At 53.0% G+C, this 23,758-nt stretch overlaps 1 protein-coding gene across 5 annotated transcripts in view; it reads left to right on the forward strand.

Annotated features, from left to right (window-relative positions):
• Positions 1-1,421: 1,421 nt before the first annotated feature.
• The window catches only part of GSG1L (GSG1 like), a gene marked incomplete at both ends in the record, with an annotated part of 199,312 nt that continues 176,975 nt past the window's right edge, over positions 1,422-23,758 (forward strand). For all 5 annotated transcript variants that reach the window (XM_080830384.1, XM_080830385.1, XM_080830383.1 and 2 more), the window contains one exon: positions 1,422-1,764. In XM_080830384.1, coding sequence (XP_080686510.1) covers positions 1,422-1,764 — 343 coding nt within the window. The remainder of the gene's footprint in view (positions 1,765-23,758) is intronic.

Here is a 23,758-nt window from a genome sequence, read left to right on the forward strand (position 1 = left end):
GAGGTGGGGTTGGAGGTGCTCCCTGTTGGGCAATACCGCTTTGCGCTAGAGATCCTGAAAAGGTCTGTGCAGATTTGGTCCACTGATCTTGGTTCAGATGTTAATCATAGTGGCTGGCATTTTACTGATCACCTACTATGCGCCAAATGCTTTTTTACAAGCAGGATCTCATGACAATGCCTCCTGATTACCCCCCCCCCCCTTATTATAGATAGACACTTGCGGCTCCCAGAGGTTAAGTGACACATTCAAAGCCCCCACCTGGTCAAACCCCAGAACTGCCTGACCCCAAAGTCGGTATTCTTGACCATTCTGTCCCCATCCCAACATGGAAGCATCTGGGCAGATGGTGTCTATAGGACACCCCTACCTAGCAGTGTTGTGGACAACGTTGTGTCCAGACCTCTTTGGGTGGTGTTGCCCCTGCCCAAGCGGGGATGGCCTGCAGGAGAAAGCTTTTTGTCATACACAACATCCTGTGTGGGGCGCTTCTTGCCACCTTTGCTGCTGTTCCGTGCCGGAATAGAGACCGCCCGGGACCGTAGCTTTCACCTGCCAGACAAGCCCTTCCTTTTGGTTTACACAGTCTAAGTCCCCCTGGGTGACTCCCAGAGAAAGCACAAACCCCAAAGATTCTACAACCCTGCATTCCTGGCGGGGGGACACCGCATCGGATGGGTACTGCGAGTCCACGTCCCGCAGAAGGCAACCCTTTCAGCCGAGCCTGAAGCTCCCTGGCTACGGGAAGCCCAGGAAACTTTGCAGTCCTGACCCTTTGGGACGCCTTCCTAGGGCTCCCTCCTGCCGGTCCTTGTTCCTCTTGGGGAGTCCAGTACTCTCTACTGAGTAGGATGCCCCCTCCTGGCCAGGTCTGTGGCCTCCCCCGCCCCCCCCTCCGCCGCCCCCCGCGGGGATCCTCTTTCTCCGAGAGGGCGCCTTGCCCGGCGTTCTCCACGATTCTCAGCCCCTCCAATCGGGTGCGGGGCTCCTCAGAGGCGTCCCTTCTCTCCAGGTCCCCCGCCCGCGCCCGGCGTGGGGCGCCCCCTCTCCCTGCTTAGGGCGGGCGCCGGAACAGTGTCGCCGGCCGCCTGCAGGTGTCTCCCCACGGAGGGGCGCGCGTCCCTGCGCCGTGGCCGCTGCCAGGCGCCAGCGGCTCCTCGCCGAGGTGCACTCGCGCTCCGGGCTCCGGGCGCGCCGGAGCCGCTCCGCCGCTGCCGCCCGCCCCCCGCGCCCCCCGCGCTCCCCGCGCCGCGCCCTCACCCCCCGGGGGGGGGGCATGGGCCCGCGCCGCGTCCGCCGCCGCCGAACGCAGGCGCCCGAGCCCCGGGGCGCGGCGGGCAGCGGCCGCTGACGCGGGGCGCCGGCTGCCAACTTCGCGCGCGGAGCTCCCCCGGCGGCGCGGTCCCGGCGGCGCGGGCGGCATGAAGACGAGCCGCCGCGGCCGAGCGCTCCTGGCCGTGGCCCTGAACCTGCTGGCGCTGCTCTTCGCCACCACCGCCTTCCTCACCACGCACTGGTGCCAGGGCACGCAGCGGGTCCCCAAGCCCGGCTGCGGCCAGGGCGGGCGCGCCAACTGCCCCAACTCGGGCGCCAACGCCACGACCAACGGCACCGCCGCCCCCGCCACGGCCGCCGCCGCCGCCGCGGGGAACGGCCCCCCTGGCGGCGCGCTCTACAGCTGGGAGACGGGCGACGACCGCTTCCTCTTCAGGAATTTCCACACCGGCATCTGGTACTCGTGCGAGGAGGAGCTCGGCGGGCTCGGTGAGTGAGCGGCGGCGCCGGCGGCTCGGCGCCCCGCTAACCTCCCCCCACTCCGCGCCAAGCCCCGGGCGGCGCGGCCCCCGCGGCCCGAGCCCGGGCCCCACGCTACCTCCCGGCGGCCGGCCGAGGAGCCCCGCGCTCCGCAGGGCTCGGCCGCACGCCCGGGGGCGGGGAGCGCGCGGGAGCCGGCCGGGGGAGAGTAGGGGGCGGCCGGGACGCGCCGCTGTGCCGGGGCTCCGGGCAGAGCTGCTTCCTTTCCCGAGCTCCCGGCGCCTTTGGGGACGTCGCCGCGCCCCGGGGAGGCGCGTCTCCCGGGCACCCAGCCCAGCGGCCGGTCGGCGGGGCGCGCGCTCCTTTCCGCGCCAGAACTCGTCTCTGGGCTCGCCCCCTCCCCCGCCTTCGTTCGCGGGGCACCCGCTCCCCCTTCCCGGCCGGTCCCGCCTGGGGGCGGGCGCACCGACTGCTGCTTCGAGTACCCCCCACCCCCCAACCCGCAGGTCCCCGGAGCCGGGGGTGGTTGTCGTTCTCCCTGTCGGGGCTGGGGCAGCACGAGAGTCGGGGTGGGGGGGGGAGACCGGTGGGTTCCCAGCGGGGAGCCCTTCGTGTCCTGGCCCCCACCCGGGAGAGGATGCAGCGGGCGGGGGGCGAGGCGGCGGGAAAGCGGGACGGCTCCGCTCAGCTCAGCTCGGCTCAAAATTGGTGGTGGCGATGATGGTGGCGGTGGGAGGGTGACTTTTCAGAAGGCAGATGAGACTGTTCCCATGGCCTCGCTCCTCTTCCCTGCCCGCCCCGGGGCAGGCAGTGAGGCCCTGGGGCGGGTGCTGGGCCACACCACCTCCCAGACTTTGTGGTGTTCTAGGTCGGGGCGCGGGGACCCTCTTGAGTGAACTGACCTCTCTCCCCAAGGTTAAAAGTCTGTGCGTGCCCAGCTCTCCCATGCGCTCCAACGGGGTTTATGTGTGTACTCCGATGTGGATGGGGGCGGGTGACAATGGAGTTTGTTTAGAATAAGCCATTGGCCTGACTTGTTTGTCTAAAGGACAGAGAGACAAGAAGGTGTAAAATTAACCCAAGGAGGCCGCTGTCTCTGCCTGGAATTCCCTTCCCCACATCTTCCCCGGGCTGGCTCCTCACCTCCCCCCTGGGGGTCCCCACCCGGTTTGCCAGGCAGGGTCTTCTGGAGTGAAGACCTCCCCATCCCCTGGGGAGTAGGGTCCCCTAACTTTGTCCCTTGTCACCACCTTTATCTCCACCATGCTTGGCACAACCTGAGATTTTCTGGAGCCTGCCTCTGGTCACTAGTTTCTTGTCCCCCATGTCCACAGGATGTCCCTGTGAGGGGCGGGCCTGGGGCCTCCTGGTCCATGGGCATCCCCAGCTGCTGGGTAACGTCTAGCGGATAGGAGGTCATCAGTACGTTTTTGTGGGATTCATGTTGGATGAGGGCCTGGGATGATAAACCAGGGTTTTCCTGGGGTCCTGTCCGCTCTGCCTTGCCCCTGGAGGTGCCCCACTGAACTTTTCTCTCCCCACCTGCATACTGCTAGCCGTTTCCCAGACACCTGCCGTTTGAATAGGGTTAAACCTCGGAACCCGTCTCGCCCCATCAGACTCCCTTCTGATGTGCACTCAGAACTCAAGTCTTTACTCTGGGATGCAGTTAAAAAAAAACAAAAAAAAAACCTCAAAAGGTATCTTGGCCAAAGTTTTCGATTTTCCACTCAGTCTGACCATGACCCTTTCTACAGAAACCTTGTAACGTCTTATCCTGGGGGACATCTGTACCTCTTGGGGTAGAGGTCCCCACACATCACCTACACTTGTCACCAAGTTTCTCCTTTGCGTAGAAGCGCAGCCTCCCTGTCCGTCCTTTACTCACAGACTTAAAGGCACGAGGCTGCGTCTCTGGAGTGGTGGGGTCCCTGCCTCCGGGGGTGTCCCTGCCCCCCGATGGCTGGCTGAGCGTCTTCCCTGAGGTCTCTGCTGGCTTCTCCCTGAAGGTCACGGCCCACCTCTTGCAGTGATTTCCCTGTGTGGAACACTCAGCCAGGGCTTGACACGGGATGTTTAAGCCCGAGAAGTTTTCATAAAAATTATTAATTGAAAAACATTTAAAGCGATGTTAGCTTCCATTTATGGAGACTTTAAGGCACACCAGGCGCTGTGAGAACGTCTCACCTGCCAGATCTGGCTGACTCTTTGCCAACACCTCCGTGCCCGGCACTCACTCCAAGGGTGCCTACTTTTCAGATGAGGAATTGGGGGTTCAGAGAGGTTTTTGTCCAGGCGTCCCAGCTGGTAAGAGGCCCCCGATTATCTTCAGTGACAGAAGGGGATCGGGGTGAAGTAAATGATGGATGCTATTGGGGGGATCCTGGACGGGCACCATTTTGGGGGGGGTGGCACTCTGCCACAGACCCTCCTCCCAAGTCCTCCGTATGTAAAAACACGGGTGGTTCGTTTGTTGGGTAAATAAAACAAACCCACGGTTTCCCCTTTTCTCTTCCTCGCTGTTGGCTAGAGATCGCCCCTCCCAGAAAATCACAATTTTCCTCCCCGAGCGCTTGGAAAATAGTTATCAGCCTGTCAGAGCCGGTGAGGAATTTGGGAGGTCTGAGCCAGCTTGGATGGTTTCCCTGGCTGATCCCGCGATGCCCAAATCCTGTCTCGCCCCCTCTGTGGTCCTGAAAGGATGTCAGAAGTACCTGGCCTCAAACTTTTGTTGCCATGGCAACCTTTCTTCTGCGTTCCGTGACCATTTTTTAATTTATTTTTTACTTGAAGAGGGGAGAAAAATGCCCCAGCGCCCCCCTGCCCCCTACAAATCCTGCGCTCTTCTCTCCCCACTCCCTGAGACCTCAAGGGCCATGTTCTGTCCCTCCCGGCCAAACTACAGGGAAGGCTTTCTCTGCTTCCCAGCATTTGACGTTCACCCCAGTGAAAACGCCGGCCACGAAACCCTGACCTCTTCGGGAGAAGCAGTGCTTGCTAACTGCTCCTTTCTCTCCAGCGCTTGTTCGGTAATTTCTTTCTGTGCCCAGAAGAGCCTCTCCCCACTCTGGGCAGCCTCGGGGAAATCTAATAAGCCCTTTTACCCACATGAAAAAATCTACAGCATTCACCAAGGAAAACTGCAGCTTGTCCTAAACAGACACAATTTCACCAGACCGGGCACAAAGAAAGCTTTTCTCTTTCCTCTAAGAAGGAGCATCAGCCTCCTTCAACAAACAGAAAGGGAACGTGGCCTTGACACAGAATTACCCCAAGCCCTTCACGCAAATTGGATTTCTCCCCTGGATTGGATGCTCAGAAGGGCTGGGTGGTCGTCTGTTGTTGGCATTCTGAGGGCGGGGGCAGCAGAGGAAAGGTCTGGAAAAGGAATAGTGAAGGTCTGGGGGTGGGGAGATGGGCTGGCGGGGCGTGGGGCGGTGCTAACTGGGAGCACAGGTGGGGTTGGACTTCATCTCGATTGTGTTTGAACCTGAGTAAGTCGGTGACTCGAGAAGACTGGAGGGGCGGCAGGGGAGGGTTGAGGAGGGCTTGCCAGGATGCCTGGACGGAGTTGGGACTTAGGCAGCCACAGAGAAGGGAGGGACGGTCACGGCAAGCGGGAGCACCGTTTCCCCTGGGATGGGTGGAGCGAGCCGTTTGTGAAGGATGGCAGCTCCTTGAGTCTCCTGCTGGCAGTGTGGTTTGGGCGAGATCCTCAGTTTGCTCCCCTGTAGAATGGGGGATCCGAGCTGGTGGCACCTGTCGGAGGTGGAAGATGGCCGCAGAGCTATTTCTGGAAACATCTTCAAGTCAGTGCTAAGCTCTCGCTGACCACCCAGTTCAGAATTGATCTCCCCACACATTTCCTGCTTGCTTTTCCTTCTAGCACTTGCTACGGACTTTACCTCAGCGTTGCTTGTCTGTTTTGTGTATGGCCCGCTGGCTCTGTGAAGGTGGCAGATGAGTTCACCCGCTCTGTTCCCTGCTGCTCCCTTAGTGCTCAGGACACTGGCACATGGTAGGTGCTCAGCAAACACTGGTGGGATGAATATTCGTTGTTGTTAAGAGTGCTGCTCTCTCTTGGGCTCCGAGTGTCTTATTACCCTGCAGGGAGGCCAACAAGGGACCTTTCACTGAGGTGCCCACCACACACAACCCCTCCTTTACACACCCCAGTGCTTGTGGGGTGAGGTCATTCTGACTCAGGAGGGAAAAGCCCCTAGCTGACCCCTGACCCTCGCCTTTCTTGCTTCCCTTTCTTTTCTACAGAAACCCCCAGATCTTCTGCTTGCTCCCTGAAATCATGCCGCGATCTTTTTCATGAGTATGAGGACAGACATGATGTCCCCACTGAGGAAGCTTCTAGTGCTGGGAGTGTGTTGGTGTAATATCAGACGGGCTTTGTGTTAGGATTGTCTTTCGGATGGGTGAAGACTGGGACTTCGAAAGGCGTGGCTCTAAGCCCAAGACCAGTGTTGTTTTCTTCCATTTCCAGAACAGCTTTCTGACAGCCTAGTGCCATGGTTCCAGCTCTTTTCTGGGGCACAGAGAGGTGAAGTGACTTGCCCAAGCACACACAGCTACCCAGTGGCAGAGCTGGGATGTGCACCCAAGCAGAAGTTTCCAGAACCTGGTCCTTGCCTGCTATGCGGCACCACACCCCCACCAACCCAATTCAGTCCAGCTCCCCAGGCTCCTCCAGCAGAGGAAGAGCTGTGCAAGGGAGTCATGAGCCCCAGGTTTGAGTCCGGGCTCCAGTGCCAACTTGCCGAGTGACTCTGGCTAAGTCCCATTCCCACTCTGGCCTTTTCTTTCCTCATGCGTGGAATGAAGGTTTTCTGTGTGTGTTTTTCTGTCTGGATGATGGAGGCAACAGAGAACCCCGCAAGGACAGGTTTTGGGGACAGACAGCCGGGGCCCCAGCCCCTACACCACTGCTCACCTGCTGTGTGGCTTTGGTTGGGGACTTGCCCTCTCTGGGCCTCAGTTTCCTTGGCTGGGACACAGGGACCATCAGAGCTGTCTAACCAATCTTGTTGGAGGTAAAGCTGATGGTGTGGGCACTCTGTCGGCACCCGGCAAACACCCAGTAAGAGCTGGGACTGACCCTGCGGCCTGCAGGTCCGCTTGGAACTTTCCATCTGTTTCCTTTAGCCCCGCAGTGTTTAGTCTTGGAATGAGTCGCCAGCATTTGAAAATGCAGACATTTTCACGGAAACATATGGATTTTTGGCAGGTCTGTGAACACAGAGTCTGGGATCCCACGGGAGTGGCTGGGGGCCCTCCCGGGAGGCCACAGGCTGCCCTCCACCCACCCGCCCCCTCACTGTGGACCCAACCCTCCCCCTTCCAGGGGCTCTGGCCTTGGGAGAGTCCTCCTTGGCGCCTCTGGTCCTCATGTCCCCATATCGTCTGCTGGCAAATCCTGCAGCACATCGTCCAGAATCCTGGCCCCTCCCCCCTGGCCCTGACCAGGCCCTGCAGATTTTCCCTGGGCTCCCTGCTTCTGCCCTCGGCCCCCATGGTCTGCTTTCTACCCAGCAGTGAAACCCAGGTCAGATCACCTCCCTCCGCTGTGCATAGCCCTCCTGTGCAGTCTGTCTCACTCAGGCTCAGAGCCAATGCCTTCCAGGGCCTGTGGCCCACTGTGATGCACCTGCGTAGACTCACTGACCCCACCGCCTTCACTCTGCCCAGCCCCAAGAGCCTCCTTGTTGGTTCCTGAACAGGCCCATGCCTTCCTGCCCCAGGGCCTTTGTACTTGCTGTTCGTGCCATCTGGGGACTCTTCTGGATGTCTGCAAGGCAGGCTGCCCTGGGCTCAAATGTCCTCTTTCCCAGGGGCCTTCCCTGACCACGCCCTCTCAATCAGCGACCTCCCCCCTCCCCCCAGCACTTCCCTCCCACCTTCTCCCCCCATGGCTGTGACTGTTGTGTTACCCGCTACATATCATCCTCGTTTATCTTCTTTATGATCTCTCTCCTCTGTTCCCCTGCCAGCTCCATGGCGACAGGACTTTGGTCCATGTCATGGTATGTCGCATTCCAGCACCTAGACAGGCTGGCACTTAGTAAGGGTGGAGTGACTGTGTGTTGAATGCATTTGGGATTCTAGAACTCAGGACTTCTGAGTACAGCCGGCGGCCCCGGCTCTGTGCTCCGTGCCCGTGGGGAGCTGGAGGGGTTCGGTGTGGTCATTGCCCTTGTTTAATCTGGGGTACCAGGCTTTTGCGGGTGTCATGACTTGGGGCCTCTTGGGTTGCCCGCAGGACCGTGGTGGTGAAGCTCTTTTGGTCCCAAGAAGGACAGAAGCAGATTCAAGCCCCAGTATGGAAAAAGGTGTGTTTTGTGGGGGCAGCTGCCCCCACACTGTCCAGGTGGAGACACAATCACCAGGCCTCGCAGGGCCCCATCCGGGTTCCTGGATGCCTGAGACGATGGGCCCTCCCGCAAACTCAAATCCTACAAGGGCCAGCCCAGGACCACAGGATAGGGCTCTAGAGGGAGAGGGGGGTTTGTGAGGACCCGGGGGCAGTGGCTGAGCCCCAGACACCCATTCTCATTGCTGGGTGGGGGCCCACATGGGACCCCCTTGTCCATTTTGTCAAAACTCCAGGTGTTTTTTGGGAAACCTCTTGACGGTTAAAATTTGGTAGCTGATTCGATTAAAAAATAAGAAGCCTGTCCTGTGAGCGCCTGGGTGGCTCCGTTGGTTAAGTGACTGCCTTCGGCTCAGGTCATGATCCTAGAGTCCTGGGATGTAGTCCTGCATCGGGCTCCCTGCTCGACGGAGAATCTGCTTCTCCCTCTGACCCTCCCCCTTCTCATGCTCTCTCTCTCTCTCTCTCTCTCTCTCTCATTCTCTCTCTCTTTCTCTCTCAAATAAATAAATAAAATCTTAAAAAAAAAAAAAAAAGGCCTGTCCTGCAGGCCAAAAGCTAACACTACCGAGGGGGCGAGCCAACCCTCCTTTTGCCAGTTTGCAATTCCTAGAGGCGAGCTCTGCTGGTAACAAGATTCGATTCCACATCTCTTGGTTCACGGTCTTGAGGCAGAATCTGATGGGACGGCGTGGTGCTGGGGGCCGCAGCTGGTCCTGTCCGCTGTGTTCTGGGAGGCGGGGGTAGGATTACACAACCGGTCCTGTGGGCAGAGGGGACCAGAACTGGGCGCCAGGGCAATGGGTAGCGCTTGGGCAGATGTTCCAGAAAGGAGTCAGCCCTATTGGCCAGGACTCTAGGAGTCACTGCAAGCAAGAGAAACTCATTTGAAATGGTCTTGAGCGGAAGGAAAAAAAAAAAAAAAGGAACTATGGTTTCTCTCTTTGTATAGATTCTGATTTTTTTCCCAAAGATTTTATTTATTGGGGCACCTGGGTGGCTCAGTGGGTTAAGCCTCTGCCTTCAGCTCAGGTCGTGATCTCAGGGTCCTGGGATCAATTCCCTCGTTGGGCTCTCTGCTCAGCAGGGAGGCTGCCTCCCCCCACTCTCTCTGCCCACCTCTCTGCCTACTTGTGACTCTCTCTCTGTCAAATAAATAAATAAAGTCTTTATAAAAAAATAAAGATTTTATTTATTTGTTTGAGAGAGAGCACACGCAAGTGGTGGGAGAAGCAGAGGTAGAGGGACCAGCAGACACTATGCTGAGCTTGGAGCCTGAGGTGGGGTTCGATCCCAGGACCCTGAGATCATGACCTGAGCCCAAATCGAGAGTCAGATGTTTAACCCACTGAGCCACCCAGGTGTCTCCCTCCAACCCCCCCAACTCTTTAAGTAATTTCTACACCCAGCCTAGGGCTCAGACTCACAACCCTGAGATCAAGAGTCTCACACTCTCCTGACTGAGCCAGCCAGGCGCCCCTGTCGCGTCTCTTAACAGAAAGTCTCGTGAGCAGATTCTGGGTGTGGGTCGTGTCTGGATCAAGCAGGGTTGTTGGGAATCTGTGTCTTTCCAGCACTTGGCTCTGCCTTCCTCTGAGTTAGCGTCATTCTCAGGTGCCTCCTGCCCCGCCTTGGCTGACAGCTTTGAGCTCACCTCCTGTCTTTCCAAGAATTTCGGTGGAAAAACGAGGTCTTCTTTCCCAACATCCCAACAAAAAAGTCCCAGAACTGGTTCTCAGAGGATCAACAGCCCTGAACCGATCAGTGTGGCCCAAGAGGGTAGCCAGGCCTTGGTCACTTGTGCCCTTGTTCCCATGGTCACACCCTGGGGGGTGGTGCGGGAGATGGAGACATCTCTGCCTGAGCCACATGGTTCTGAGAGTGGGAGGGGTGTAGCAGTGAGTTCTTGTTATGGAACGCTGCATAACAACAAAACCTCCTTGGCCTATGTTCCCCGATTCTTCTAGAGAACTTGTTAGAATGCACAGCCCCAGGGTCCTGCCCTTGGACTTTTTGCTTGGTGGGCCTGGGTGAGGCCCGGGAATATGTATTTCTAACTAGCTCCCCAGGGGTCTTGGGGACACGGGCAGGCGTGAGCATCAGCGTTGGGAGACAGCCCTGTCATTTTGCATCTGGGAATGAGGCAGTGTGCAGGCCTGGGGCTGGCTTCTGCCGAGTATGGGGTGGGGCTGGCCCCCTCATCCTCCCCCCACCCTGAGCCCCTGCCTGTGGGTTCCCCCTGCCTTCTGCTCTCTTGTCTCCCTGACCGCCTTCTACTCCCCCTGCCCTGCCCTCTGGCCTCCCTGCACTTCTGGGCGCTCCAAGCTGATTTCCCACTTTGGGGTGTTTGCTCTTGGCCGTTCCTGGCCCGGAATTCCATTCCCCTGTATCTGTAAGTCTCTGCTCTGCCTGCAGACCCTTGTCAACCCCCTAGCTCCTATCTCCTCCAGAGGCAGTTTGCTGAAATGACCTTTTTATTTGTTTCCATGCCTCTTTACGATTTGTAGCTCTCGTCCTAAAGTGAGCCCCTCCGAGCAGAAGGGAGACTGTATTCAGCTCACTGTGGTGGTGTCCCAGGGGCGGGACACGGCAGTCCTTAGGAAGTGGCAAAATCCCTTGGGATTGGAGAGTAGGTACCCAGTGTCTCCCCATCCTGGGAATGCTCAAACCCCAAGGAACCATGAAGGAGGGGTGGGGGGGCAGGCTGTGTGTGTGTCGGGGGAGAGATGGAGGAAAATGTGACTGGGCAGGGTCACACAGCACTCCCGGCCCATGGGGAGCCCCTGGGGATCCCCAGACTTGTCCCCCGGACCTCATGGATCCCAAGGAAGAAGTGGTAGTGGTTTGGGTGGGGACACTGATGGAGACCATGGTTTGGAACAGAGCAAGCATGAATTTTTCATCTTCTGAGTTTTCAGAGGAAACGTGGCCCTCAGTTTCTGTATCTCAAAAGTGGGGGTAATGGTACCAGGCTTTCTGGATAGGCTTTTTCCAGGGGTTCCTGGTTGATATCTACTCCAAATGGAAGGCCAGAATCCCTGCTTCCCCAAACAGTCCCTCAGCTGCAGGAATGAACAGGAGGGACCCGAACTCTGTAATTGGGTGGTGATGTAGGTGAGATGTGGAAGGGGGCCTGGCCTCATGCTGCCCAGGCCAGTGGTAGGGTGAGGGGCCTGGCCACTTCCCTGCTGGGGGGGATGGCCAGTGGCTCTGGGGGCCTTGTCCTGTGTGCCAGCCTCCCAGGGATCGGGTCCAAGGTGACGGCTGGGCCAGGGTGGGGAGAGGACAGAGTAGGGTGGAGAGAGGCAGATCGAGACGAAGGGACACAGAGGGAGAGAGACACAGACACAGGGATGCACACGGACATATACGCAAACACACACACACACACGTACACACACACACACAAGCACGCTCACACAGGCATGCTGAGGGAGCAGGCCCAGGGACCTGGAGGGGAGCAGCAGAGGGGAGCCTGAAGGAGCCCGGAAGGCCGGAGGGGGCCTATATGGCCCTTTCTCTGCTCTTTTCCAGGAGCACTGGGGTCTGCGACCCTTCCAGGCCTTCCTCCCTTGGCCCTGGGCATGTGGGGAAGGCAGGGCGCCCTCGCCCACTTTCCCTCCTCCCTCCACCCATGCCCTGTTGGGGGGCCCCTCTCCAGACTGTCCCAGGTTATTTTTACCAGTCATTCACGATCCAGGAAACTCGGTCTGTGGGAGGCAGCTTCCCAGCGAGCCAACTAGATCTTCACCCTATCGCCTTGGGGACACACTTGTAGATCCTCCACGCCCCTCTGTCTGTGTCCGTTTGTCCTCTCTTCTCTCCGCGCCTCCGTCCTGTATTCTCTGTCGGAGGGTCCAGTTCGGGAAAAGGGGAGGGAGAGGCTTAACTTTCTGCTTCTGTCTGCCCCGGCTGCTCTCTTGGCTGCCAGCCTTGTCACCCATCATCACACCCCTCCCCCAGCCTTGCCTTGGGAGAGCGCTTTTGGGTGGTCCTGGGAGAAGCAGAGAGGGGAGGGAGAGCGACCCTGGAGCACAGCTGGGGGTGGGGGGACACAAATCTTGAGTTGTTCCCTCTGCTTGGAGGTTCGAAGGGAATGAACAAAGCCCACACCAAGCCCCTGCTTTCCTGCCCTCCCCAGCTGGGGCAGGCTGCCTCCCACTACCGTAGCCCACCGCAAATCTGGGAAGGTCCAAGCAGCCGTGGGAACCGTGTATCATGCTGTCCTCACCAGGGTCCTAAAGAAGAGAGGCTCTGGGACGCCTGGGTGGCTCAGTTGGTTGAGTGGCTGCCTTCGGCTCAGGTCATGATCCCAGCGGCCTGGGATCGAGTCCCACATCGGGCTCCTTGCTCGGTGGGGAGCCTGCTTCTCCCTCTGCCTCTGCCTGCCACTCTGTCTGCCCGTGCTCGCTCCCTCTCTCTCTCTCTCTGACAAATAAATAAATAAAAAAAATATTAAAAAAAATTCCTTCTAAAGAAGAGAGGCTCCATCTCAGGCCTCCATGGCTGCTGAGGCCAGAGAGCGGGATGTGTTTCTGCCTGGAAGGGGCACCTGCCATTGGCCAGAACAAACCTCAAGGTCACATCTAACATCCTCAGGGGCTGGGGGATGGTCGTGCTACCGTGGGCCTAGGAAGCGCAGAGCTGGGACGATTGGGGACAGCGGGGATGGCTCCCACACCCACACCCTGCCCCTCTCAGCCCCGTCTCAACAAACGGCAAGAGACACACATGCACACACACGGCACTCAATCCATCAGCCAATCCTGCTGGCTTCTTTGAGAGACACATCCAGAGTCCAACGATTTGTCACCCTCTCTCTGCTACCGTGGCTGAGTCAGCACGGTCCCTTGCCTGGATGACTCCAGCATCCCCCTCACTGGCCTTTCTGCCTCCCCTTGTCCCCCATAGTCGGCTGAGGGTTCCTGTACACATTGGATGATGTCCCTCACGTGACCTCATCTCACTTGGGTAAAGCTAAAGTCCTCCTAGTGGCTGCAGAACCGGACCGGAGTTGTCCCTGTTGTCCCACTACATTGTTCCCTGCTTCTGCTGCTGGGTTTTGCACAACCTATCCCCCCTCCACGCTTCTGCCTCAGGGCCTTTGCACTTACTTTCCTCATCCCGAACACTCTTTCTCAGATTCCCACCCCCTCACTAATAAAATGTGTGGGGTCTTCTCTGGTCACCCATTTAAAACTGACTGCCCATGCCCAGCATACCGTCATCCACCACTCAGCCTGATCTGTTTTTTCTATAACGCTTTTCCTCCTGACATTCATGGACCTCAAATGCCCCAGTGACAGGCAGCCCATTCTCTGAAGATCATGATCTACACCAACTCTGTTTTATGGACAAGGACACTCTGTCTCTGAGGGGAGAGGACCTCCTTGCAGAGCTAGTGCTGGGACCCAGATGGCTTCCCCTAGGCCTTGCTTCTAGTTGCTGGTCTTTGGTTATTCCTTGAAGATCCACAGACCCTGACCTTCAGTTTCATGCCTTCTGCTCGATTTGTCAGAAGAATGGTTATTTAAAAATAGCTCTTCCCCACCCCCTCAAATAAACCACTTTTCCTGGGATAGGTAGGAAGCAAACAGTTGGAATTACTCTGATGGGAAGACTTGAGATTCCTTTTTTTTTTTTTTCAAGCTTTTACTGATTTATTAGAGAGAGAGAGAGAGAGAGAGAGAGAGAGAGAATGAACAGGATGGGGGTGGGCAGAGGGAGAGGGAGAAGCAGACTCCCCGCTGAGCAGGGAGCCCAACATGGGGCTCAGTTCCAGGACCCTGAGATCATGACCTGAGCCAAAGGGAGATGCTTAACCAACTGAGCCCCCGAGGTGTCCCTGAGATTAGAGTCTTTGATAGGGTGTCATCGAAACTTCCTTGAAGTGAGACCCGAATGAGCCAAGGAAGGCAGCCTTCTGGGGGTGAGGAGCACTCCAGGCAGAAGAAGTCCATCCCCAGTGGTGGGTCGCTTTGGTTTTCTACCCACGGAGTCAATTTTCTGTGAGTTGTGTTTCCTCGGAAAATAATTTATTCATCCAGAGTTTTGAACTGACTTGTGTAAAATTTAGCACAGTATTTTCTTAGGATTAAAAGGAAAAGTCTCTCTTTGAGTGGTTTCCTTTTTGTACTCCTTGTCCTGTGGATTTGAGTTTTCTTTCTCTTGTTTTTCTTGCTGGAGTCTGCCAAGTGTGATATGGGCCCTGGTGAATGTTGCTTTTCACACCCTCCAGAAAATGCACACTGGCTTGAAATCCTTACATAGGACCTGGGATGAGATGTCACATCCTCATTCTGGAGGCCCTAATCATTTGGTCCAGCTTCCCCTCCTTAGTTTTCAGCTCAGGTCTTGCCAGTCTGTTTTATGGTCTCCCCCCTCCCCCACCCCCACCCCCACCGCCTGTTTTTAAGAATCATTTTTCTGTATAAATTATTTGTTTAAATTTTCAAATATGGTCTATTTTCCTTTGGCTCAGTTTTTTGAGGTTTGTTTTATTAGTGTTTCCAAGTATTTGAATTGAAAACTTTGTTTCCGTAGTTTAAAAAAAAAAAAAAAAAGGAATGCATTTAATGCTATGAGTTTTCCTCTGAGCCTCACTTTGGCCCTGTCTTGTGAGTTTCAAAATGCACTGCTTTCTTCGAAATGTTTTTTTGATATTATAATTTTGTCTCTAGCAGTTCTTTTTTTTTTTTTTAAAGATTTTATTTATATGAGAGAGAAGATAGGAGAGAGAGAGAGAAAGCATTAGCAGAGGGAGGGGCAGAGGGAGAAGCAGATTCCCTACTGATCAGGGAGCCTGACTTGGGACTTAATCCCCAGACCCCGGGATCATGGCCTGAGTTGAAGGCAGGCACCCAGCCAACTGAGCCATGCAGGCCCCCTTTTCTCTTACGGTTCTGAAACTTCAGTTTCATTTCTCATTAATCCAAGAATAATTTAGTAGAGCACTAGAAACTTCCCAGTGGTTTGTCTCATTTGCTGAAATGTTTGGCATCGATTTCTAGTTTTGCTGAGTGACAAAGTGGCCTGTGAACTTTCTGTTTCATAATCTTTAAATATTTTTTGGGCAGTGTCTTGGTAAATGTCCCTGAAAAAGCAGGGACATTCCCTGTGCGTTGGGTAAAGCAGCTTTATAGCTAGTATTATCCAAGGACTTTCTTGTTTATTTCTCTGCTGTCTTGATATTCCAAAAGCTGAAGTAGGTCAAAGTCTTTCCCTTCCATAGAATTCTTTCTTTCCATTTTTACTTGTGTCTCTGCTAGTTTTAGTTTTTATGAAGTTTGATTCGATGTTATTCATCACAAAACGATTCATGACAGTTATATTTTCATTGTGAAATTGTGGATTTTATCTTTTGTCAAGATAAAATGACTATTTTCCCCTAGTGAATGCTTTTTGCTTTGGATTCTATTTTTTCATATTTTAATATTGCTATCCCAGCTTCGTTTTGTTTGTGTCCCCTTGATGTGTCTCTCTGTAGCCTTTTCATTTCAATGTTCCTGGTCTTTCTGCTAGGTGCCTATCTGGCAAGAGATTTGGTTTTCTGGGACAACCGGGGTATCTTAACCAAACAACATTTATAAATACATCCGATCTCATTTCTCCTTTTTTGTTGAAGGCTTCCAATTTTTTAGTCTTTTTTCTTTACACATTTTCTTTGTTTTATCTTTTACTCCATGAGTTAGGTTTCGTTTCTTTTTTCTTAGCTAATGATTTAAAAATATATACACACTACCATTAATTCTGTTTTTAATGCTCAGACTTCTATTTCTCTGTGACTATGCAGAGCAATACAACATATAATTCAAATTTTGAATTTTTGAATTCTGTTTTTTACTCGTATTGGTAATGACAATTGCAATTTTATTTATTTATTTATTTATTTATTTATTTATTTGCTTATCTTGTCTCAGGGTTAATTGCAAGTCCCTTTAGTTACTTTCCCTCTGCTTTTGTTCATATGTTGGCTGGGTTTGAGTGTGACATATGACGGCAACCAGTGTTGTGCTGGGTCCCATGCTAGATGCTGAGGTATAATCTTGAAGAGGATGACTAGGTAGGTCGCTGTCCTTATGGAACTTCTAGAGTGTATGTATGCATGTGTGTGTGTGTGTTTGTGTGTGTGTGTGAATAACACACAAGGAGGCAAACTCAGCCCCTCTGAGGAGGGATATCTAAGTTGAGACTTGAAGAGTGAGAGAAAGTGGGCCATGGGCAAGTGGAGGAAATGACACGTGCAAAGGCTCTGTGTAGGGACAGAGCTTGGTGAGCGGGAAGAAGGCAGGTGGATGTGGCTACAGCAGAGTGAGCCAGGAAGTAGGAGAGCAGCAGAGACAAGATCAGGGCTTTGTAGGTATGGAGGGGGTGGGGGGACTTTATCCTCAGTGCACATGACCCACCTCTTAGCTCTTAAGAAACAAACGACCAAACATTAGGAATAGCTTTCCTTGGTCTTTGGATATGAATGATAGCATGGCTGGGTGTAGAACCCACAGGTTTAAATCTTTTCCCTCAATATCCTGTGGATATCACCCCGTGTTTTCTGGCATCTAAGTTGAAGAAAGGATGTCTAAAGTCAGCCAAATTTTTCCTTTGTAAGCATCTTTTGTCCCCTTGAATTCTTGTATAATTTTCCCTCACTTATCCTCAATATAGAGAACTTTTCATGGGATTTATGAATGTTGATTTTTAACATTGGCTGGGTACCTGTTGAGATCAGCTTAAGGAGGCTTGATTGTATTGTTTTTTCAGTTATTTCTACTGTTCCATTTGTTTCAAGATTTTCTTTAAGAATACCACTTATTTATGGGATTGGTTTCTGTTCTCTGACCTCTCTGTCTCTTATTTTCTCTCATGATTTTATTTCATTTTATTATTTTAAAAAGTATTTATTTATTTGACAGAGAGAGAGAGAGAGGGAGGGAGACAATGAGAGAGTGAACACAAGCAGGGGGAGTGGGAGAAGGAGAAGCAGGCTTCCCACGGAGTTGGGACCCCATTGCGGGGCTCAATCCCAGGACCCTGAGATCACAACTCCAGCCGAAGGCATATGCTTAATTACTGAGCTGCCCAGGTGCCTCTCTCTCATAATTTTAACATTCTCTTTGTCTCATTCTTTCAGAATTTGTCCTGCTTGGTGTTCTCTGAGCTTCCTGGATCTATGGTTTGGTGTCTGACATTAATTTGGGAAATTCTCAGTCATTACTGTTTCAAACATTTTTTTGTTCCTTTCTCCTCCCCCCGCCTTTCTAGTATTCCCATTATACATATGTTATGCCATTTACAGTTGTTCCACCATCGTTGGATATTCTTTTCTATTTTTTGCCTGTCTTTTTTCCTCTTTGTTTTTAGTTTTGGAGGTTTCTATTAAGATATCCTCAAGCTTAGAGATTCTTTCCTCAGCCATGTCCAGTCTGTTCGTCAGTATACCAAAGGCATTCCTTACTTCTGTCACAGTGTTCTCGATCTCTGGCATTTCTTTTTGGTTCTTTGTTAGTTTTTCCACTTTGTATTGCTCGTCTGTTCTTGCATGCTGTCTATTTTACCCATGAAAGCCCTTAACATGTTAATCATTGTTTTCAGTTCCTGGTCTTATAGTCCCAACAGCATTGCCATTTCTGGGTCTGGTTCTGATGCTTGTTCTGTCTCTTCAAGTTGTGTTTTTGTTTTTTGTTTGTTTGTTTATTTTTGCCTTGGGATATGCCCTGTAATTGCTTTCCTGATAGCTGGACACGATGGGCTGGGTCTGAGGAACTGCTGTAAACAAGCCTAGAGCCGGCTGGGGTTGGGTGTTTGCCTTCCCCCATGTCAGTTAGGTTCTCATAATACCCTAGCAGGTTAGGATTTGGTTAACTAGTTTTTCTGGAGGGCAGGCCTTAAGAAGAACAGAATGTTCTGGTGTATTTCAGAATAGTTCCTTTCCTGCTCCCCTGATGGAAACATGGGAAGATCTTTATCTGATATTCACTGTGAGGACCTTTTAGAGCTTCTGGAGGTCAAACTCACAAAAGCGTGGGGACCCCAGTGACTGGCTTCCCTGGAGTTTTCCTCTCTCAGACTTGTTCACACTGAGCTTCTGGCAACTCATCAGCTATAGTTCCAGATTCCCTTCGCCAGGGCTGGTTCCCATGGCGGTTTCTGCTTCAGTAGGGTTGTAATTCTCTGTAACCCTCTGTCTTTCCAATTTTGGGGACAGCGGTTTGCCCTGTGACTTCACTTCTCTGAGGGAAGCTGACCGTGTAGCTTGTTCCACTTTTGACTTCTGTTAGGACAGATTGGTGACTTGCTGTGTCCTTATATGCTGGACCAGAAGCTGGAGGTCTTGCGTAGTCCCATTCTTTTGCATTTTGGAATAGTTGGGAAAGTTTGTTCTCCAGCTTCTGGCATCTCTGGATGTTTGGGAGAGAGGCCTCCATCCCCACATCCTTCCTACTTTTCTACTCTAGTGATCAAGGTGAGACTGTGCTGGATGAGCTCTGACTGTGCCTTGCTCTCTGTCCCCTGTCCTCCAGCCTGGTTCTGCTGGGACCTCTAAGGGTGGGTCATGTGGGGCTTCCACTGAGACAGGAGGTGGTTTGAAGACCCAATTTCAAGTCCAGCCCAGAGGAGCAGAGACACAAGAGACTCTTGAGTTGGGTCTCGTTATGTCCCTAAGTCATGCCAAACGACTTCCCTTGGGCAGAGTTTTAAGTGTCTTGGGCTCAGTGTCACTAACACTGTGTTGCTGGTTCGGGTTCCTGCAGGGCTGGGTCTGCCCTTCATTGCTTCTGATGGGTGACTCTGCCTTTGTATCTGTGGGACCTTACAGTCCTTCCTGTCCTCACGTGGCTCCCATTTCACCTGGACTGCCTTCCTGGCAGCTCTCCTCAGTGCAATCTGTTGTCTTAGCCTCCAATCTGCCAAGCCTTGGTTATAGAGTTTAGAGTCTATGGTCCCTTAGGGACACAAACAAATGCTTTTATGAATTATCTGTGCTCCCTTCAATGAGTGCCTTTCAAAGAGGTGCTTCTCTTCTCTATCTTGAGCCTACCATTCCTCTTTTTAGGTTGTAGAATTGTCCCCCTGGCACCCTATGTGTGATCGTTTTCCATGTACTTCCTCATTTTGGGTCTGGAACAGTCTCTCCAGGCCTAGTATTTGCTCCTACATAGAGCGGGCTCTCTTTGATCCTTCTCACTCACACCTGGCTGCCGTTACATTCCTGCTCAACCTGTCTTAAGATCTTAGCTGGTCCTGATGGCTGGCATTTATAACATGAAGCTGAATTCCGTTTTCGGGGTTTTAAAAAATATTTTGTGACTCTGCTAGCTAGAGATCGGATCTCCCTTGCTCACCTCCTGACGAGCCTTGAATATGGCCAAGAGGAATTATTTTCCTTAACAGAAATGGTGGATAGAAAACCACACTGCCCCAGGTGCACCCTTCCTACATTTTTTCCCCGTCTTCACCCAGTTTTCTTGACAACCCAAGACAACAGCGATGCGCTGTTGCCCATCCACTCAGGCTCTTGGGCATATGCCCTCAGTGGGAATCGCAGATGCTGGCTGGTCGGCTGGTTGGAAGCCGGGGTGAGCGATCCTGGTCTCTGTCAGAGTGGCTCCGTGCTCCAGAGGATGGGCACTCCCTCTGCCACATCCAGTGAAGTCGTGGACTCAGGACGGTGGAACCCTTCAGGCTTCCTCTTCCTTGGCTGCAAAGATAAGTGGATTCATGGAAATTCCTTTCTGGTCCGGCAGAGATCATTGCCGACAGATGCCGTTTGTAGCTTCCCCTGTAGCATTTCACTGATTCGTGGGTCTTCTTGATATTTGGTTGAAAGATTGATAAGAGGGGGCAAATCATGCATCCCTGGCCTGCCACCAGTCTTGACCTAGAAGCCCCACATCCTCTGATGGGCACAGGTTCTGAGAAAGAGGAGGGGAAAGGGTGGTAGACATCTCCAATGGATTTCGAATCAAGAAAATACAAGCTGGCATCGTGACCCATTTGTTTACTCACTCGCTCCTTCATTACATGACTGTTCACTGGGTTCTGGATCTACGTTATGCTTATGCTGATAGGAACAGGAGATCAAAAAATGGCTAGCCTTGGGTCTCTGTCTTGGAAAGAAGTCCTCTAGCACCAGCTCGGTATGATCTTGACTAAATGATTGAACCTAGTGGCGCCTCATTTTTACCCATTGGTAAAATGCCACAAAATGCAAAATATCCGAAGGGTTGTTGTGAACTTGAGAAGGTGCAGTAGAGGTGAGGTCGCTTCCACAGCGCCCGGCACCAGGGCGCAGGAGCCCGTTTGCTGCCTTCGGGTCTGGATGGAGCTCTTGGAATGCAGGGAGATGGCCCAGGATGGGGACACTGGTGGGAAAAGAGACACTAGGCTCTTAGCTATCTCCAAGAGATGCCAGGTGGCCACTCAGCACTGCCCGGCCTGGGGGGGAGGGAGGCTCAGGAGCTGCTGTCAAGTCACTCACCTGCCTGCGTGTCCAGAGGGTCTGAGCTCAGTGGAGGGAAGGTTCTAGGTTCTAGGGTCTGGGACACTGTCTCCATCTCCTGGGTCCCACTCAACGGAAGGGGGTCTCCACTTTCTTTGCTCCATTTTCTTTTCTATCCTTGAAATTTCGTTCATTCACTCCTTTGAAAGATTTTGAGTGTGTGCTATATGCCAAGGACTTTTTGTGTGTGTTTGTTTTTGTGGTTGGGGGCTAATTTTTTGGCAACACGACTTCAGTGATGAAAAAGACAGGGACTCTCTACTCTTACCAACTTTTGATTCCTTTTTCACGGGAAGAGGGGTGAGGCCACAAGTAAACGAATTAATGAGGTGGTTTCAAAGGGTGAGAAATACAGTGAAAGGGAGGTCAGGGAAGGGAGGTCTCTCTAGGGAGCCCAAGTTTTCCCTGAGAACTGACTGTCAAAAAGGAGCCAGCAAGTGTGTAGACTCTGAAGTCAGAGCCGGGATGGAGAAGCGGTGGGTGTGGCTCGGGGGTCAAGTCAGGAGGTGATGACATTGATCCACAGGAGGCGATAGAGTGAGCTGGAAGGGGCGGGGGTGGGGGAGGGGAACGGGCATTGGTGTGTGGGGGAGTGTTGGGGAACTGTTTTGCAGGAAGAAGCAACAGGACTTGATGAAGAGGCCAGCCAAGGAGGGAAAGGAGTCGGGGGTGACCCCTGGGGTTTTGATCTGAGAGACTGGTGGGTGATGCCATGTGCTGAGAGATGGAGAAAAATAGGGAGGAACAGGTTCAAGAGGGGAATGTCATGTTGACATCTGACCTGCTGGGGACCAAGGACTGTGCGTGTGTGAGTGTGTGTGCGTGGCTGTGTTCTGGGGAGGGTTTGTCAATATTGGCACTGTTGACATTTTAGATAGACTCTTTGTTGTGGGGGGGCTGGTCTGTGCCTTGTAGGGCATTTAAAAGCCTCTGTGCCCTTAGCACCCACCTCAGCGGGTCAGAATGACCATCAAAATATCTCCAAGCATTTTCACATGTCCTCCGGGGGACAAATCGCTCCTGGCTGACAGCCAACGTGCAGTCTTCCCAGGGATGCTGACTGCCATTGTAGGAAGAAATGGCATGCACACAGAACGGGTGCCAGCACCGCTCCCTTCCTCACCCATGGTCAGCATCCTTCGTTGATCATATTACTTCCTCATAAAAATCTCACCCGCTGCCTCAGAATCCTTCTTAACACAATTGACCAGTAGCCATCATCAGTGACTGAGATTGGTAATGAGAGAAAACCCATTTGATCTCCCTGTTCTAGGGCTGGGGAGAAAAAAAGAACCCAGAATGCTGTCTGTGTTCCACACACTGATTTACAGTAAAACCCTTGATAGAGGTCTTTATCTGTCTGTGCCTCAGTGTCCCCGCGTGTCAGCTGAAAGCAAAGCTAACCGCTTTCTATGGATCTGACAGAGCCTTAAGTGGGAGGATCAATGAGATAATCTTGGTAACTCAATTTGAGTTTTTGGAGGCGGGCGGAATATTACAGAAATGCACAGCGGGATCATTATCTCATGGGGTGCTGGGAAGGTGAACCTGTAAATAATTAGAAAACATTTAGCGGTTATAAAGTGCCAGGTTTAATAATGGGAGTAATGAAAAAGAAAGGCTCTCTGAAGCGGCCAGGCAGGTTGGAAGGCCCGGCAGTCGTCTCTCAAGCTATATTGCCGGGAGGATGGAGTGGTGGTGCTCAAGGCTACGGTAATCTGTGTGTGATGTTTTGTTCAGGTTCCGCGTAACCATGGAGACAGACTTTCCCCCCTTTCCGTGGAGCTCATTCCACGCTCCTGCACTGGGTATACACGGGTACACGCATGTCCTCCCCTTCCCTCTACCACGACTCCTTCTGACTTGGGCAGAAGTGAGGAGTCAGAGGAGGCTCCGGAGAGGGACAGTGTCTTGGAATCTGAAAGCCAGGGTTGTGGGTTCAAACCCTGCCTCTGTCCCTTCTGGAGTGTGCGATCATTGATAAATGACTCAGCCTCTGGCAGCCTGTCTCTTAATCCATTAAATGGAGATAAAGTACTTTCCCCCGACAGGGTTGTGGCGGGGGGGGTCAGACTCCATCTGGAGGGGAGAAGTGCTCTGTGAGCTTTGAAAGCCTAGAATGTGACCTCACTTGCTACATTGTTAATAGGGACCTCAGGAACCCAGATTTACAGCAATCAAAACCCTTGATTAAAAATAAGTAACACCAACCAAGCTAAGCCTGTGGTTCACGATGTCCTCTCACCCTCAGTCCATGCGTGGCCTCACTGTATTTTATTTATGTGTTTAATAAGAGCTCTTGAGAACTAGGACCTCAACTCCCGCAGCCTGCAGCTTGGAGCCGTGCTGGGTGCCGACCTGGGCGCATGTCTCAGCTCCAGCCTCGCTCGATACAGAACCACATTGCTGACCTTCTCTGTTCCTCAGCTCCTCGTCTGTAAGTGGGGTAATAGGGGTACCCCACTCCACGGTTGTTGTTATGAAGATTAAATGGATGGATATCTGTAAAGCTTTGTAGGACCGGGTCTGGCTATGGAGTGGTTATGAAGCCAATGAACTTTATCAAGCCTGATGCTCGATGGGGCAGGATCGGGAGCAGTGGATAAGTTGCGGGGGCGGTTGTCTGGGGGTCTGGCCAGAGGGCCAGTGTGTGTGTGTGTGTGTGTGTGTGTGTGTGTGTCTTGAGGTGGTCGGTGATGAGGACCTGTCCTTGGTCCTGATGTGGAAACATTTACTCCATGACCCGAAGATGGGATGGGGGCACTAAGATCAAATACGTAGCTATTAGGTAGTTGGGGGAGGGCTCAGGGTGCAGAGCGATGGGGAGAGGTCGGAGGTGGCTGTATCCCACTAGGGGAAATATTAGATCGAAAAATGTGACATACGCCACTCAGCTCCAAAGAGTGGACAAACAGGATGTCTCCGGTGAGTCCAGCAGCATAACACACGGCCAGGCTCTGGTTAACTGAATTTGACGTGAGGACAGGGTCTGGTACATAATCAGAATGCATATGTATCTTTGTGTTATTATTGTTATCGATGCTGCTGCTGTCGTTGTCACTGTTATTCTGGGCCAACAGCGAAAAATAGATTCCCAAACCAGAATGTGACCTTGATGTTTCAATAGA

The sequence above is a fragment of the Martes martes genome (genome assembly GCF_963455335.1).
Source record: "Martes martes genome assembly, chromosome: 18".
Classification (NCBI taxonomy): domain Eukaryota; kingdom Metazoa; phylum Chordata; class Mammalia; order Carnivora; family Mustelidae; genus Martes; species Martes martes.